Source organism: Panthera onca, chromosome D1 (genome assembly GCF_046562875.1).
Source record: "Panthera onca isolate mPanOnc1 chromosome D1, mPanOnc1 haplotype 2, whole genome shotgun sequence".
Classification (NCBI taxonomy): Eukaryota; Metazoa; Chordata; class Mammalia; order Carnivora; family Felidae; genus Panthera; species Panthera onca.
Window position 1 is genome coordinate 44710799 of NC_138348.1, and position 13389 is coordinate 44724187.

General features: G+C 48.2%; 1 protein-coding gene across 1 annotated transcript in view; it reads right to left on the reverse strand.

The window, feature by feature from the left end:
- SPON1 (spondin 1) overlaps positions 1-13389 on the reverse strand; it is a 259786-nt gene that overhangs the window by 10056 nt on the left and 236341 nt on the right. The window contains exons 8-11 of the mRNA XM_060606071.3: positions 5428-5629; positions 4324-4464; positions 3785-3860; positions 2638-2820 (exon numbers count right to left, since the gene is read on the reverse strand). Of these exons, the coding sequence (XP_060462054.1) occupies positions 2638-2820; positions 3785-3860; positions 4324-4464; positions 5428-5629 (602 nt within the window). The remainder of the gene's footprint in view (positions 1-2637; positions 2821-3784; positions 3861-4323; positions 4465-5427; positions 5630-13389) is intronic.

The window sequence follows — 13389 nt, forward strand, 5'->3', positions numbered from 1 at the left end:
AAAAAGATAACGTAAGATATGGATCTTGTTCTCTTCTAAGAGCTGGGCACAATAATTCCAGGTACTGAAAATATGACAGCAAAGGTAACACAGAGGGGAAAAACCCACTCCTTGGAGTTTAGGGGAAGATTTCACACAAGAGGGCACACCTGAGTATACTTTTGTTGGGTAAAGGAGATTTGCTTTTAAAGGTGAACGGATAGCTTATGCCAACACCCCAGTACGGAGTGTTTATGTACATGGTATTGGGAGATGAAGTGAGAAGAACTGTGAGTCCAGCCTGCACATGAATGTGGCTGTCGCTTGCCAGGTGTGATGCCTACCCATGGTGATTTAATCTCTGGACAGTGCCGGGGGGACACTGTAGGTTTCTCTCCCGGGACCCACACGTTAGGCCCAGGGACAAGGCTAACCAAAGGAAGCCCGTACAAAGAACATGATGTTCCAGTGTAATAATGGTTAGGCTGGTACAGAAATAGTTAGGGGTACCAGGCTTGACAAGTCCCACCTCAGGCTTTCCAGGACCTGGCAAGACATTACGCCAGGAAGGCAGAATTTGGCAACCACCCACTGTGTACCTGACAGGTAGAGCTTGGACTTGAGGCTCAACTCTTCCAGTGACCCCCAAATGGCTGTCCCCAAGTGCCTTTACTGACCGTGTGTCTTTAGTGTTGCAGTGTAACTCATGTGGTGTGGATTTGTGTCACAGTGCTCATTTTGCCCTGGCCTTGCACCCGGGGTCGCTGCAGGACTATTTGCCCTGTAAATTAAGCTGAGGAGTTTGCACATGGGCCATAAGGAGCCACAGATCTTTTAGCTGGGGAGTGAAATGATCAGATCTTTGTAGAAGATCCCTCTAGTGGGGCCCTGGAAGATGGGTGGGAGTGGGGAGATAAGGCGTGGACTAAAGGGCTGGCCCAGAGGATTAGGAAGAAATGAAGATGCACCCGCTACAATAAGATGTATATTCATGCAGTCTAATTCCTTTGGAACATCCAAAGGGGTCTCTGCTTCCTTCCTGTTCTAACCACACCCTGAATAATCAAGTGCGGAAGGCAACCGGATGTGAGCACAAGAGAACTTAATCTGGCGTTGAGTGGGGTAGCTTCTGGGCTGCATGTACACACGTCAGGCACAAAAAGCAGGCACAATTGCAGAAATAGTAAAATCTAGCCTACACTCCATAGGGAATCTTAAGGACCCCCAAATAATCAAAACAACCTTGAAAAAGAACAAAGTTGGAAGATTCACACTTCCTGATTTTAAAATTTAACTACAAAGTTACAGGAATCAAAGCTGTGTGGTGCTGGCATACAGCCAGACCTACAGATCAATGGACTGGAATAGAGAGCCTAGAAATAAAGTCTCACGCAAATGGGCAAATAATCTGAAAAGGGTTCCAAGACCACTCAATAGAGAGAGGACAGGCTTTTCAATAGGTGGTGCTGGGAAAGGTGGATACCCCCATTTAAAAGAATGGAGACTTTTACCTAATATCGTATATAAAAATTAACTTGAAATGGATCAATGACCTATAAACTTAAGAGAAAACCTAGGGCAAAACCTTCAGGACACTTAATTTAGCAATGATTTCTTGGATAGGATACCAAAGGCACGGGCAACCAAAGGGAAAAAACAAACCCAGATTTCACGAAACTTTAGAATTTGGGCAAAAGGACATGGTCAACAGTGAACCGGTAACTTATGGAATGAGAGAAAATATTTGCAAATCCTATCTGATAAGGGATTAATATCTAGAATACATGGAAGTGGGGGGGGGGGTTCACTCCCCTCTGAAGTGCCTTATCAAAGGCACAAATGGCAATAAATCACCATGGGAGTGCAGCCAGGAGACGTATTACTATCCCCAGCAAGAACCAGAGGGAGAATGACCCACAGTGGGATAAGCTTTCTTCAATTATACTCAGCTTGGAAGTGGTTTTCTTCCTGGCATAAACCAGCCCAATTTCTATATCTCTTCCTGTTGCCTCATCGCACCTGTGAGACAGTTAAGCTCATGGTATAGAGACTAGACCTGTCCAGGTGGAGAGTACAGCTGTACCCTGGAAAGTAGGCAGCTGACCTTTGCACAGCAATCAGCTCAGTGCCATTCTGAAGCCTGTGCCATCATGACAGAGGCCATGCAAGTTTACAGCTCAGGCCTGATTTTTGAGCAGTTGCAGAGAGCTAGACAGGATCCTTGCAATCAGCCCCGAGGTCCTGACACAGGAAGGAGGTGCTCTAACTCGGGTGTGAATAGAACACGAAGGCCCACGATGGTCATGTCCCACTAGGGCGATGGATTGAGATTCAGTGTTGGCCAACCTGCTCACCTGTTTCTTTTTTTCTGTAAATATTTTTAATGTTGGTTTGTGAGAGAGAGAGAGAGAGGGGGGGGGGGAGGGGCAGAGTGCGAGCAAGAGAGGGGCGGAGAGAGAGGGAGACACAGAATCCGAAGCAGGCTCCAGGCTCTGAGCTGTCAGCACAGAGTCCCATGCGGGGCTCTAACCTATAAGCCATGAGTTCATGACCTGAACCGAAGTCAGATGCTTAGATGACCGAGCCACCCAGGCGCCCCTCGCCACAACACAGAACAAGCCTCTGCCAGCTCCTCGCTCACCTGGGCTGTAGCCTCACCTTCGTCACTGCAGCCGGGGCCCATGCAGGGCTGGAAGTCCTGGGTGTCCGGGCAGGGGACGCTGAGGTCCAGCTGCGCCTTTAGCATGCGCTGCCGCATCCTCTTGCCTTTGTCACAGGTGGAGGAGCTGCAGGCGGACCACGGGGACCAGTTGGAGTAGATGCAGGTTTCGGGGGTGTCATCTGGAAAGAGCGTGGGACAGGTTTTCCTTGGGAGCCTGTGGACACTGGAGCCGGCCCTATCCCCACGAAAGCTCCTTTGGGGATAAGAAAATCTGCGTTGCCTGCCCTGCCTCAGCAAACCTGGGCGCTCTTGGGGTGGAAGCAGCTATTCACTTGCCTTTAAAGGCGATATTTTAATCATTCCATGAGTATCTAAGTGACAGGGAAGAGTCCTACTAACCATTCCCCTCAACACATGAGGGTCTCTCTTTTCTGGCCCCTCACTCCTGGCAGACACGGTTTCTGCGGGTGTACAGGCAGATCACAGGCAATTGGGGAAGCACAGCCTTCTGTGTGTGTGTGTGTGTGTGTTGCTGTTTAATCTTCTCAACGACCCCATACACAGGTGTCACGATGAGGGCAGCCAATGTTCGCCCAGCACTTATTACACACCAGCATCATTGTAAGAACCTCACATGTTTTTTCCCATCTGGTTCTCACAGCAACACTCAGCAAGGCAGGTTCTGTTATTAATCCCCATTCTACAGGTGAGGACAGTGAGGTAGCATGGAAGCGTCCTGCCCAAGGCCACAGAAAAAAGCCCAAGTGGTGTGGCTCCAGATCCCATGAGAGAAGGGGCTGAAGGCATGGGCCTGCTGCTCCCTCCTGACCGTAGGATCTAGGCCTCCCTTTCCTTGCCGGGGAAGTGGACGTGTCCACGCTGCCTCACAGGCCAGAGTGACCATCAAAGTGGGGAGTGCCGGGGGTCCCAGGACGCCCATGCAAAGGCCCGATACTGGTGAACACGTCTTCTTTGAGTCCTGGCCTCATTTTGGCTTATCTTCCAGGACGAAGTCCTCAAAGAAGGGACTGCCAAGTCAAAGGACATACTATTTTTGCAGCTCTGAAAACCTGTTTGCAAACTGATTTCTCAGAAGGTATTGCCAGGTTATATTGCTACCTGCAACCAAGAAAACTTACATACCTTCATCTTTCTCTTCTGGAGCCAGATCTGCGACAATATCATCGACGTTATCAGGTACAATATTGCATTGTTCCCCCTGCAAAAGGAATTTTTCTTGGAGGGCTCCCATCAAACAGTGGCACGTGTTGGGGTCAGACGAGGGAGGAGGTAAAATCGGATGCCCACCCTGCGTGCAAATCCCAGGCCACGGTGGAGTTCCGAGCCAACATTTACGATCACACTGAAAGAGAAATGGCAAGAAAGCCACAGCTTCCCAGTCCCTGACCCATGGCAGACGTCAGTAATCAGTTATGGAACTCACTAGGATACCTATCTGTCTGGACCAAATCATTCAGTGGAGCACAGAACCCCACTGTAATGTTGATTTTGCTCATTTAGATCTTACGAATAATTTGCATGCTTAGAAACCTCAGGCGGTTCAGGAGTCCTGTGTTTTGGAATACGCCAGGGACCTCATGATTCCTGAGCAGATAGGGGTATAGTCGGCTCGCACTCCTGGTGGGAAGGGTCTGTGGCAGGGTGAGCTCTAGCCCCAGTACCTTCCGGGCGATTCTCTCGATGACAACTCTGGCTACTTGAGTGATAGACCCGCCCTCTGGATCGTAAAAAGGACTCTGAGGATGGTCCAGGCTGGTCAGGGGCCGGATTTTCTCCTGGGGAATTGTGGGCTTGTTGGGTGACTGTCAGCGGGGAAGAGAACACAGAGAGAGAGAGTGTGGGAAACAGAATGTTTAAAAACCACAAAAGCAACTTGATTGTAATATGATCAGAACAAAAACCTAATTGTTAGGGATTTCACAACAGCTCTAACTGCCTCTGGTGTTAATGCAATTCTATTCACGCCGTGTATCGTGCAAAAAAAATCGGTAGACCTCGATTTTCAGATTCTCCCAGGTACTCAGGATTACGTCCTGATGAAGACAAAGTTTCAGAGAGCTCATCCCAACTAGGAAACAGCTGAACCAGGCTGGCCTGAATCCAGAGCTCTTCCTGATGGACCAGGCATTGGCAAACTAGTCTAGAGAGGGTCAGATGGTAAATATTTTAGGTTTTGTGGGTCCCACTGTGTCGGCTCCAACTACTCGACTCAGCTTTTGTAGGGAGAGAGCAGCTCCCTACAACATGTAATTGAATGCGGGCGGCGGGGTTTGAAAACCTTATTTACAAGTCAGGTGGTAGTCCCAGTTTGGCCCACAAACTGGGGTTTTCCGACATACTGCCCTGCCACTGGTTTTCCAATGGCTTCGGATTTCAATGCAATGAAAAATATTAAATCAGGAGACAATCCAAAGTCCTTAACCTAGGTGTCTGGAAACCTCCAGGATCTGGCCCAGCCTCACATACATCAGCTTCTGTTGTTCCCTATTCTCACCCCCGTCTCTTGCTTTTTGCTTCCATGCCCATTTCCTGCTGTTCCCTTGCTTACCTAGGAACTGCTTTTTAGCAGATTCCCTCTCCATGGCCTCCTGGCCAGCTGTGTGGGTCGTACTGTATATGGTATGTGAGGGTGAAACTACACCGGCCTCCCCTTCCAGACTGTGGATTCCTTTACCACATTTGTGTCTGGGACCCCCAGCACAAGGCTGGGGGAAGAGAAAGCACCCAGAAAGCTTTGTCCCTCACCACCACAGGCATATACCCACCTCATAGGTCACCCCACTGTCAGTGCCGGCGTCCCAGGGGATCAGGTCTTGTACCACCTTCTGGACCCAGCCGCACTCCTTGGTACACAGATCCTCTGCAGACAGGCCCACGTTCCAGTCGGGGCTGGGGCCCATCATGGTCAGGAAGGACATCAAGTGGCGTGTCCTGTCCACTGAAAATTCAGCCGAGGGTGCCGCTCTCCTGGAAACCAGATACGTTACGTTAGGGGGTCTGGGGGGTACACACTCTGAGGGACATCAGGCCAGACCAGAGCTGAAGGAGGAGAGGACAGAAGGACCAAGGATTCTTGGTCTTCCACTGATCTCTGCCTGTGGCCACTCCTGTTTTACACCCTTTGCTATCCTGAGCCCTTCCACTGGCCACACGTGGAGAGAATCATATGCTACCATCATATCCAGTTTTAATCTGTTCAAGGCACTTAAACTGTTTTTGTAGATGTTTCTTATTGTTCAGCTGTTGATTGACTGTCAACTCTCACTGGAGGGTGAGCCCCAGGAAAGCAGGGCTTTTGTCTGTCTTATTTATGGCTTGATTTCCAGTGCCTACAACAGTGCCTGGCACAGAGTAGATGCTCACTGTTTCTGAGTAAACGAACAAATACTTTGTGTTATTGTAACTGAACCCAAGTTTGTCTGCCTGATGCCCAGCAAAGATGATCACCGAGTCACCAAGGATGCAAGGAAAGAGTTGATTTGAGAGGCAGCCAAAGGCAGAGACGCGAGGGCAAGCCTCAAATCTGCTCCTAAGGAGGAGAGTTGGGGAAATTGGAAGGCAAATGAAAAAGTTCTGGGTAAAGAGTCACAGCTGCACTTACTAGTCTGCAGCTGCGATCAGCCACATTATCTCTCTGGTTACCGGTTTCAATCCCTACCCTCTTTTGATCATTCCTCATTCTTGAGGGAATTGGGACGATGACCATTCTAGTTACTTCCTGCTGAGATGGGGCACAGATCAGAGTTGGGGAATGGAAACTTCCTGCACTCACTTAGAGATACTCTTCAGTCCCAGGCTGAAACCCAACATTCTGCATTACTAAGAGTTATTTTTGAGAGCACGCGAGGGAAACAGAATCTGAAGCAGGCTCCAGGCTCTGAGCTGTCAGCACACAGCCCGATGCGGGGCTCTAACCCACAAGCCTGAGCTGAAGTTCGACAAGTCACCCAGGTGCCCCTGCATTACCAAGATTTTGTAGTTTGGTTATTAGTGTTTGTACTACACTGTATCTAGGACCTTTGGGGAGAGGTGTTTTAACCAAGCTTGTTGCATGTATTGAGGTCTTCAGGCCAGCTCTCCTGAATAGGAGGGGTCTGCCAGAGGCTCACTGCTCCAAGCAGTGCTTTTTTTTGAGGTCCTCCTTGCTGGCAGGCTGTAGGGAACCTGCGGATTCTCGTATGTTGAATGTGAGGAATCCACGGCTTGACTCCCCTCAGTGTCCCTGAAGAGTGAGCCTCGCTGAAGTTGAAGCTGGCCCTCTGGGTGCTCACTCTTCAGGTCTTTAGTGATACCAAGTCTCCAGGATACAGTCGGTGCAAGGGCACGTCTGTGGGGCACGTCAACCTGCTGGAAGTGAACTTACCTAACCTGCTGGACCTCCCTGAAATTATCCAATTCCCTGATGTGAGGAACTCCTAAGTTATGAAAAGGGTGTAACAACAGTCTTCCATATACCATTTCATAAGGGCTTATTAACTCAAGCCCATGTCTAGGGGCCACTCGTACCTAAAGCAGAACAACCAGCAAGGCTTCTTCCCCAAGTTAAGTTAGTTTCTTGGCAGATCTTTGCCAAGAACAACCAGCAAGGCTTCTTCCCCAAGTTAGTTTCTTGGCAGATCTTTGCCAAAGGTTTTTTTTTTTCTTTCTTTCTTTCTTGGTTTTTCTAGCTGGTTGGGGTCTCCAGGAAGTGTGTAATTTCCACTGGACACCCAAGGCATTGGGCATGGTTTGTCTGGCTTGTGCTGCAAACACTGCTCCATTGTCACTCTGAATGGTTAGTGGCAATCCAAACCTAGGGATGTTTTTGCTTAAAAGTGTTTTTTTTTTTTTTTTTTTTTTAAGTATACTTTATTGTCAAATTGGCTTCCATACAACACCCAGTGCTCATCCCAACAAGTGCCCTCAGTGCACATCACCTACTTTCCCCTACTTAGAAGTGTTTGGACAACTTCTGAGGACTTCACTGAATGGCAGGGGAAAGAGCTTCAACCCGGCTTGTCAAGGGATCTATAAATACCAGCAAATATTGAAAATTACCTGTGGTTTTTGGCTCCTGGTAAAGGCTACCTGCTGGTCTTCTCCAGGCTTGGTGCTTAAAACTTCATCAGGCATTACAAAAAGTTCTAAGGTTTTTTGTTTTGTTTTGTTTTTTAAGTTTCTTCCCCTTTTTTGACAAATTTTGCAATGGAGATAACAGGAACTTATGTGACTTTCAATAAACACAAGCAGAATAAAAGTTTTATATTATAGTGCTTTTAATTCTAAGCACGTGTCCGTTTTAATTAAACCAGCAACCTTAAATTAGTTTTACTACTCAGTATTTTCCAAGATCATGTGAAAATCATTTGGGTTAGTTTCAGTCTTTGAGTTTTAGAATGTCCAATTCGAACAAGCGTTTGCTTTTTAACTAACCAGAACTCTTTTACAAATTAACTTTAGCAACACCATGCAGATGGAGAGCAAATAGCTCACACACATGGACACATACAAATACACAAACAAGATGCAGAAAAAATCTTAAAGACCCAATTTCCAAGTCTCTACCCTTTTTTACAACACAAATCTAATTGCAAGGTGGTATAATTTATGGATTCATTAATTGGTCATTTTTCTCAAGAGTCGAAGGACTATTGTGGCCAGTGTTACAAAAGAAGATTGCCCTATTTTGGAGAACAGAGCCGAAAGGGCTGCATGTGGGGATCAAGCAGGGACTTTCCATTTTCCAATTAGAACACGGCTGGTTTTATTCGAAGATATCACAAGCTGCAGCAAGCCTAATGAAGCCCAGAGTGCCTCCGTGGGCACTGGTTCCTCCGCAAAAGTTGAGGCTTCACCCACAGAACCAAATGGCTTCCTAGTTTCTAGTTCCTCCCTAAAATTCAGAGCTTCACTGACTGGACCAAACAACTGGCTAGTCTGCCCTCTCTTAAGAAAAGGAGGGGCACCTGGGTGGCTCAGTCGGTTGGGCGACCGACTTCGGCTCAGGTCATGATCTCGCAGTCCATGAGTTCGAGCCCCGCATCGGGCTCTGTGCTGACAGCTCGGAGCCTGGAGCCTGCTTCGGATTCTGTATCTCCCTCTCTCTCTGACCCTCCCCCGTTCATGCTCTCTCTCTGTCTCAAAAATAAATAAACGTAAAAAAAAAAATTAAAAAAAAGAAGAAAAGGAGACAAAGAGAACCCAAATCCTGTGTTTGGAGGCAGCCGAGTGAGAGGAAGAAATCTAAGAAAGCCAAACCAGAGGGAGGAAGAAATAAGCAGCCTCCCATGCCATGGAGTATGCAGTACTCACCAAGAGACCTCTGTCTAAACCAAACCCAAAGCCATTTTCTTGCCGCAGGTTAATTTAGGTGCCGAAGGCCGATGGTGCCCAGTCAGAGTGGGGTCTTGAGGTCGGGCCCCTCGACAAAAAGCCTAGGCAACTGCTTGGACCAGTCACCAGAATCCTGTTAGCAGCTCAGGGCCGACAAACCATGGACGCAGAGCTCCTGCCTGGCTCACCAAATCTGTAGCCAAACCCAAGTTCGCCTGCCGGATACTCAGCAAAGACCATCACTGAGAGACATGGAGATCCCAGCAAGCTCCTCCACAGGCAGCAAAAGGAGGAGACAGGATAAAACTCAGCCCCACCTCCTCCCAGGAGCAGAATCAGGGCAGTTTAAAGGCAAATGGAAGACATTTGGCTGAAGAGTTGCAGCTGAGGGCAGTTCCATTAACCCTTTGCTTACCGGTTCCATTGTGTGCCTAGCTGTGTTGGGATGGACTTTACAAATCAGTGCTTACCAATGCCCCAAGCCTTTCTTTCTTTCTTTTTTTGGACATCCTCACTCAATCCTCAGAACAGACCTGAGGGAAGAATGACTGATTCCAATTTATGCATGAGGAAACTGAGGCTCACGGGCTTATGTTATGCAACTTGTCCAAAATCACCAAGTTAAAAATGGCAGACAAGACCACGACCCAAGGCAATATTAGTTCGAATCAGCGCTCTTCTCATCATCAATTTCAAATTCCTTCTCCCTGCCCCGTTTTCACTCTGTGATCAACATTGTGCCGTCACAGGTGGGGGAGCGTCTCCCCAGCTTGCTGCCTCTGTTGTCCTCACGGGGCTGCTGACAGCACGGCCCTACCCCGGTACCAGAACTCGCCCGTGGCCACATCCTCCGGTTGGTGAGCAAGGACCTGGCTATATAGCCGGGGAGATGGGTTGTCTGTCAACCCCCAAGCCACAAGAGGCTATTATTCTTCAACCTCTGTCTCCTCAAGTTGCTAAGAAGAGGTCTCAGCCGTGGCCAGGGCTGGGCGAGGACAATGGTGGTGGGGGCGGGGGTTGGGGAGCTGGGGAAGGAAGAGTTAGATGCACTCAGCACACACCGGGTGGCAGACCCGGGTTATTTTATTTCCCCACCCCCGTGACAATCCCGTGGGGTTTGAGTTGTCCCATTTTGTAGAGAAGAAAGCAAGCGTGGAAAGGTATAAAGGTTAATGGACCTTTAAAGAGACACAGCTGGTAGGGGCTGAGGTTTAAAGGCAGCTCTGCCTGACTCTACACCCCCAGGCTGCTAATTGTGGGGAATCCTTGGCTGGGGACCAACGTGTCTGTTCAGTTCAGCTGGCAGCTGGTGCACCTCAGCTGCTGGGGAGTCCCCGTGTCCCTCTGTGGAGGCCAGCTGCTTCTGGCTCCCCTCACCTGCCCCCAAAAGTAATGACTCCAGACCTGGTTAGGCCTCGTGGAACTGGACCCGTTGGGCTCTGGCAGGCTAGATGGGGTCAAGCCACGCACAGAGAGGAACGGAAGCCTGGGTGTGTGTCTGGCGTCACCTCTTTGAGCTGCGGGTCCTGGGGGCAAATTACCAAAGCATTCTGTGCCTCAGCGTCCCCGTCTGTAAAATGGGGATCTCCATATGTCTACTCCAAAGGGTTACTGTGTTTAATGAGAGAACTTGCATACGGTGCTTAGTCCAGCGCCTGGCACTTGAGAGAAGCAGTGTAGGGTTGTAAAGAGATCAGAAAAGAGAGGGGGGAAGTGGAGGGAGGCCTTCCTGAGTGGACTACCCATTATAGCCTGATGCCAGTCTATGTTCTGTTACAGGAGTGGGGGAAGAGCCTGGTCTGAGCCCTGGCTTGGGTGTCAGCAGCCCAGCAAGGCCCGGTGTCGCCCTCCTCTCCAGCCTCCTGCCGCCCACCCCATCTGCCACCCTGTGCCCCGGCCAGACCAGCCTAGTTGCAGGTCCCATGTGCACTTCCATCTGCTGGGAAAGCTCTTCTGCAGTGGTTTGCACCGTGCGGTCCCCTGGTAACTTGTTAGAAATGTGGATTCTTGAGCCCCACCCCAGGTTTACTTAATCAGAGACTCTGGGGGTAGGACCCAGCATTCTAGTTTAACGACCCCTCGAGGTGCTCTGGATGCACCTCGAGTTTAACGAGTGTTGGTCTACTCCTCTTTCAAGCTTCAGGTCATGAGTCACCTCATCCTGGAGCCTTTTGGATCTCCCTGACTGAGGCCAGTGCCTGTGGTGTCTCTCCATACTCTCTGAAGCTGTGCCCTATGATCGACATCACCCTGTCATCATTCGGTCTTCCCCCTCTAGATTGGGAGCTCCTTGAGGGCAGGGACCCTAAGCTTCATCCCAGGACCGCGGTGCCCAGCGGGCGGGCTGAACAAGGCAGTGTGTGAGGACTTGGGCTCTTCCACCCCCAGCTCTAGGTCTTGGCAGTAAGTCACTCACTGTCCTCCAGTCCCAGGTTCTTCATCTGACACCACCTACCTGCAGGGTTTCTGTGAGGCTCCCACGATGCTTTTTGAGGAAGCCTTTATAAACCGCTAATGTCCCCCACACACCTAGTCCACTACGTAGGCACAAACTGGGGGATTTCATCTTCTTTTCCCAGGTGTGCATTTACTGGCATGTAGGTGAGTGGCTTTAGCTTTTAGCAGCTTCTTTAAAGACCTGGCTTCTACAAGAACTGCAGCCTTGCTCACTAGGGACTCACAGTGTATGGTCTGGGGCCCGCCTTCCTGTCGGTGCAAACCACACAGCATGGACATCTGAGGGGACTGCTTTTGCCCCAGCCCTCCTTGGCTCTTGGCCCCTTGGGGGGTCCAGCAAGGCCTTGGGGGGCATACTTCGTCTTCCATTGCCATAGAAACCAACCACTCCACCTGTTACCTTCCCATCTCCCTGAGCATGTGGCTTGCTTTGTCAGAATTGTCATTTGTATCCTGTAAGCTATGGGTGACACTATTCATAGTGACAACCTAAGGGGCAAAGACATCTCTGCTCAGGAGTCCGGTGCTGGGGAAACCGAATCAAGCCTGACCCAACAGGCCATCCCGATACTCTGCTCAGCTGATGGACTTAACCATTGGAGAACCTCACGTGTCTTATAAGACACGATGCAAATTGTTTTCCACCGATGCACTTTGGCCAAATCTGTAACCTGAGTGACGTATCCTTCCAGACCTTGGTGAGTTTTAAGGAGTAGGAAATTTGGGGCAACCAATCCCTGCACAAAACGCCTGACCTTAGGTTGGGTAATATGGCAAACTTGAATCTGTACGGGCCTGGGGGCAATGTTAGCAATTTTCTAGCATCTTCAGTTATGCTCTGCTCTTTTCTCTTACCCTTGACTGGGAAATTTGTCCCCTGATCCCCAGCTCCCATAATGCATTCTGCAGGAAGCATTTCCTGACCTCTCTTCAAATTGTTTAGGACCCCGGGTGCACTTTCCCAGAGCACGATGAGCTCACTCTTTCTTTGGGGTTCTGGTTGAATTTCCATCTTGCACATTAGGTTCCAGAAGAGTAGAGACCATTTTTGTCTTGCTTACAGCTCTATCTCAGAGCCCGGCTTAGAACTTGGCATGAAGTGGATTCTCCTCAAATATTTGTTTTAAATAAATTACTTAATCTAGGAAATGAATGGAGCTCTTATACTTCCTTTTACCTTCAAATTTAATTTAAAAATCACCTCAAAGTATTTATTACTTCCATAATAAAAATGCTATTTAAAATAATGAAATGGATAAGAATATATGGGAGTTTTCTTTGGGAAATGCTTGGTACGACTGGAGTTCTTTAATTTGTCCAAACCATAATAAAAATCCACACTCATGCTTTCTTATATGCCATATCTTTCCAGATATGATATTTTGTGAATTTGGTTTTATTTTTCTGTTCTGGGATTTAAGTTTTTCATCAGTTTTCTAGCAAAGAGAGTTGATCTGGCCATACCATGATAACAGTATATTATAAATCATGATAATTAAAATGGAAGCCTATTCAGGACAAGAAAGAAATATAAATGAGTGGCATAGATTGGAGATCCCAGAAACTTTAGATATGGTATTATACAAAACAGACTTCTCAAATTAGGGGGAAAAGGAAAGATTGTGCCAACAGGGTGGGGCCAACTTAACTGCAGTTTTTCTTTTAAAAATGTGGAATTTGCACTTAATCTCACATACCTAAATAAATAATCCAGAGTTAAATAGACAGCAACCAGATTATAGGGGACATGTCGATTACTGATTTGCTAGAGAAATGTTAATTTCCTCTGCTTTGAAACAATAAAGCAATAACAAAAGTAATTGAATTATGAACCAACTAAAGACATCTGTGTAATGAAACAACATGGTTGAATTAGCGAGAAAAAAAAATAGCATGTTGGAAAAAACATCTCCATGCAGTGTGACTGACAAATGTAACTGTCATATATACAGAGCTAA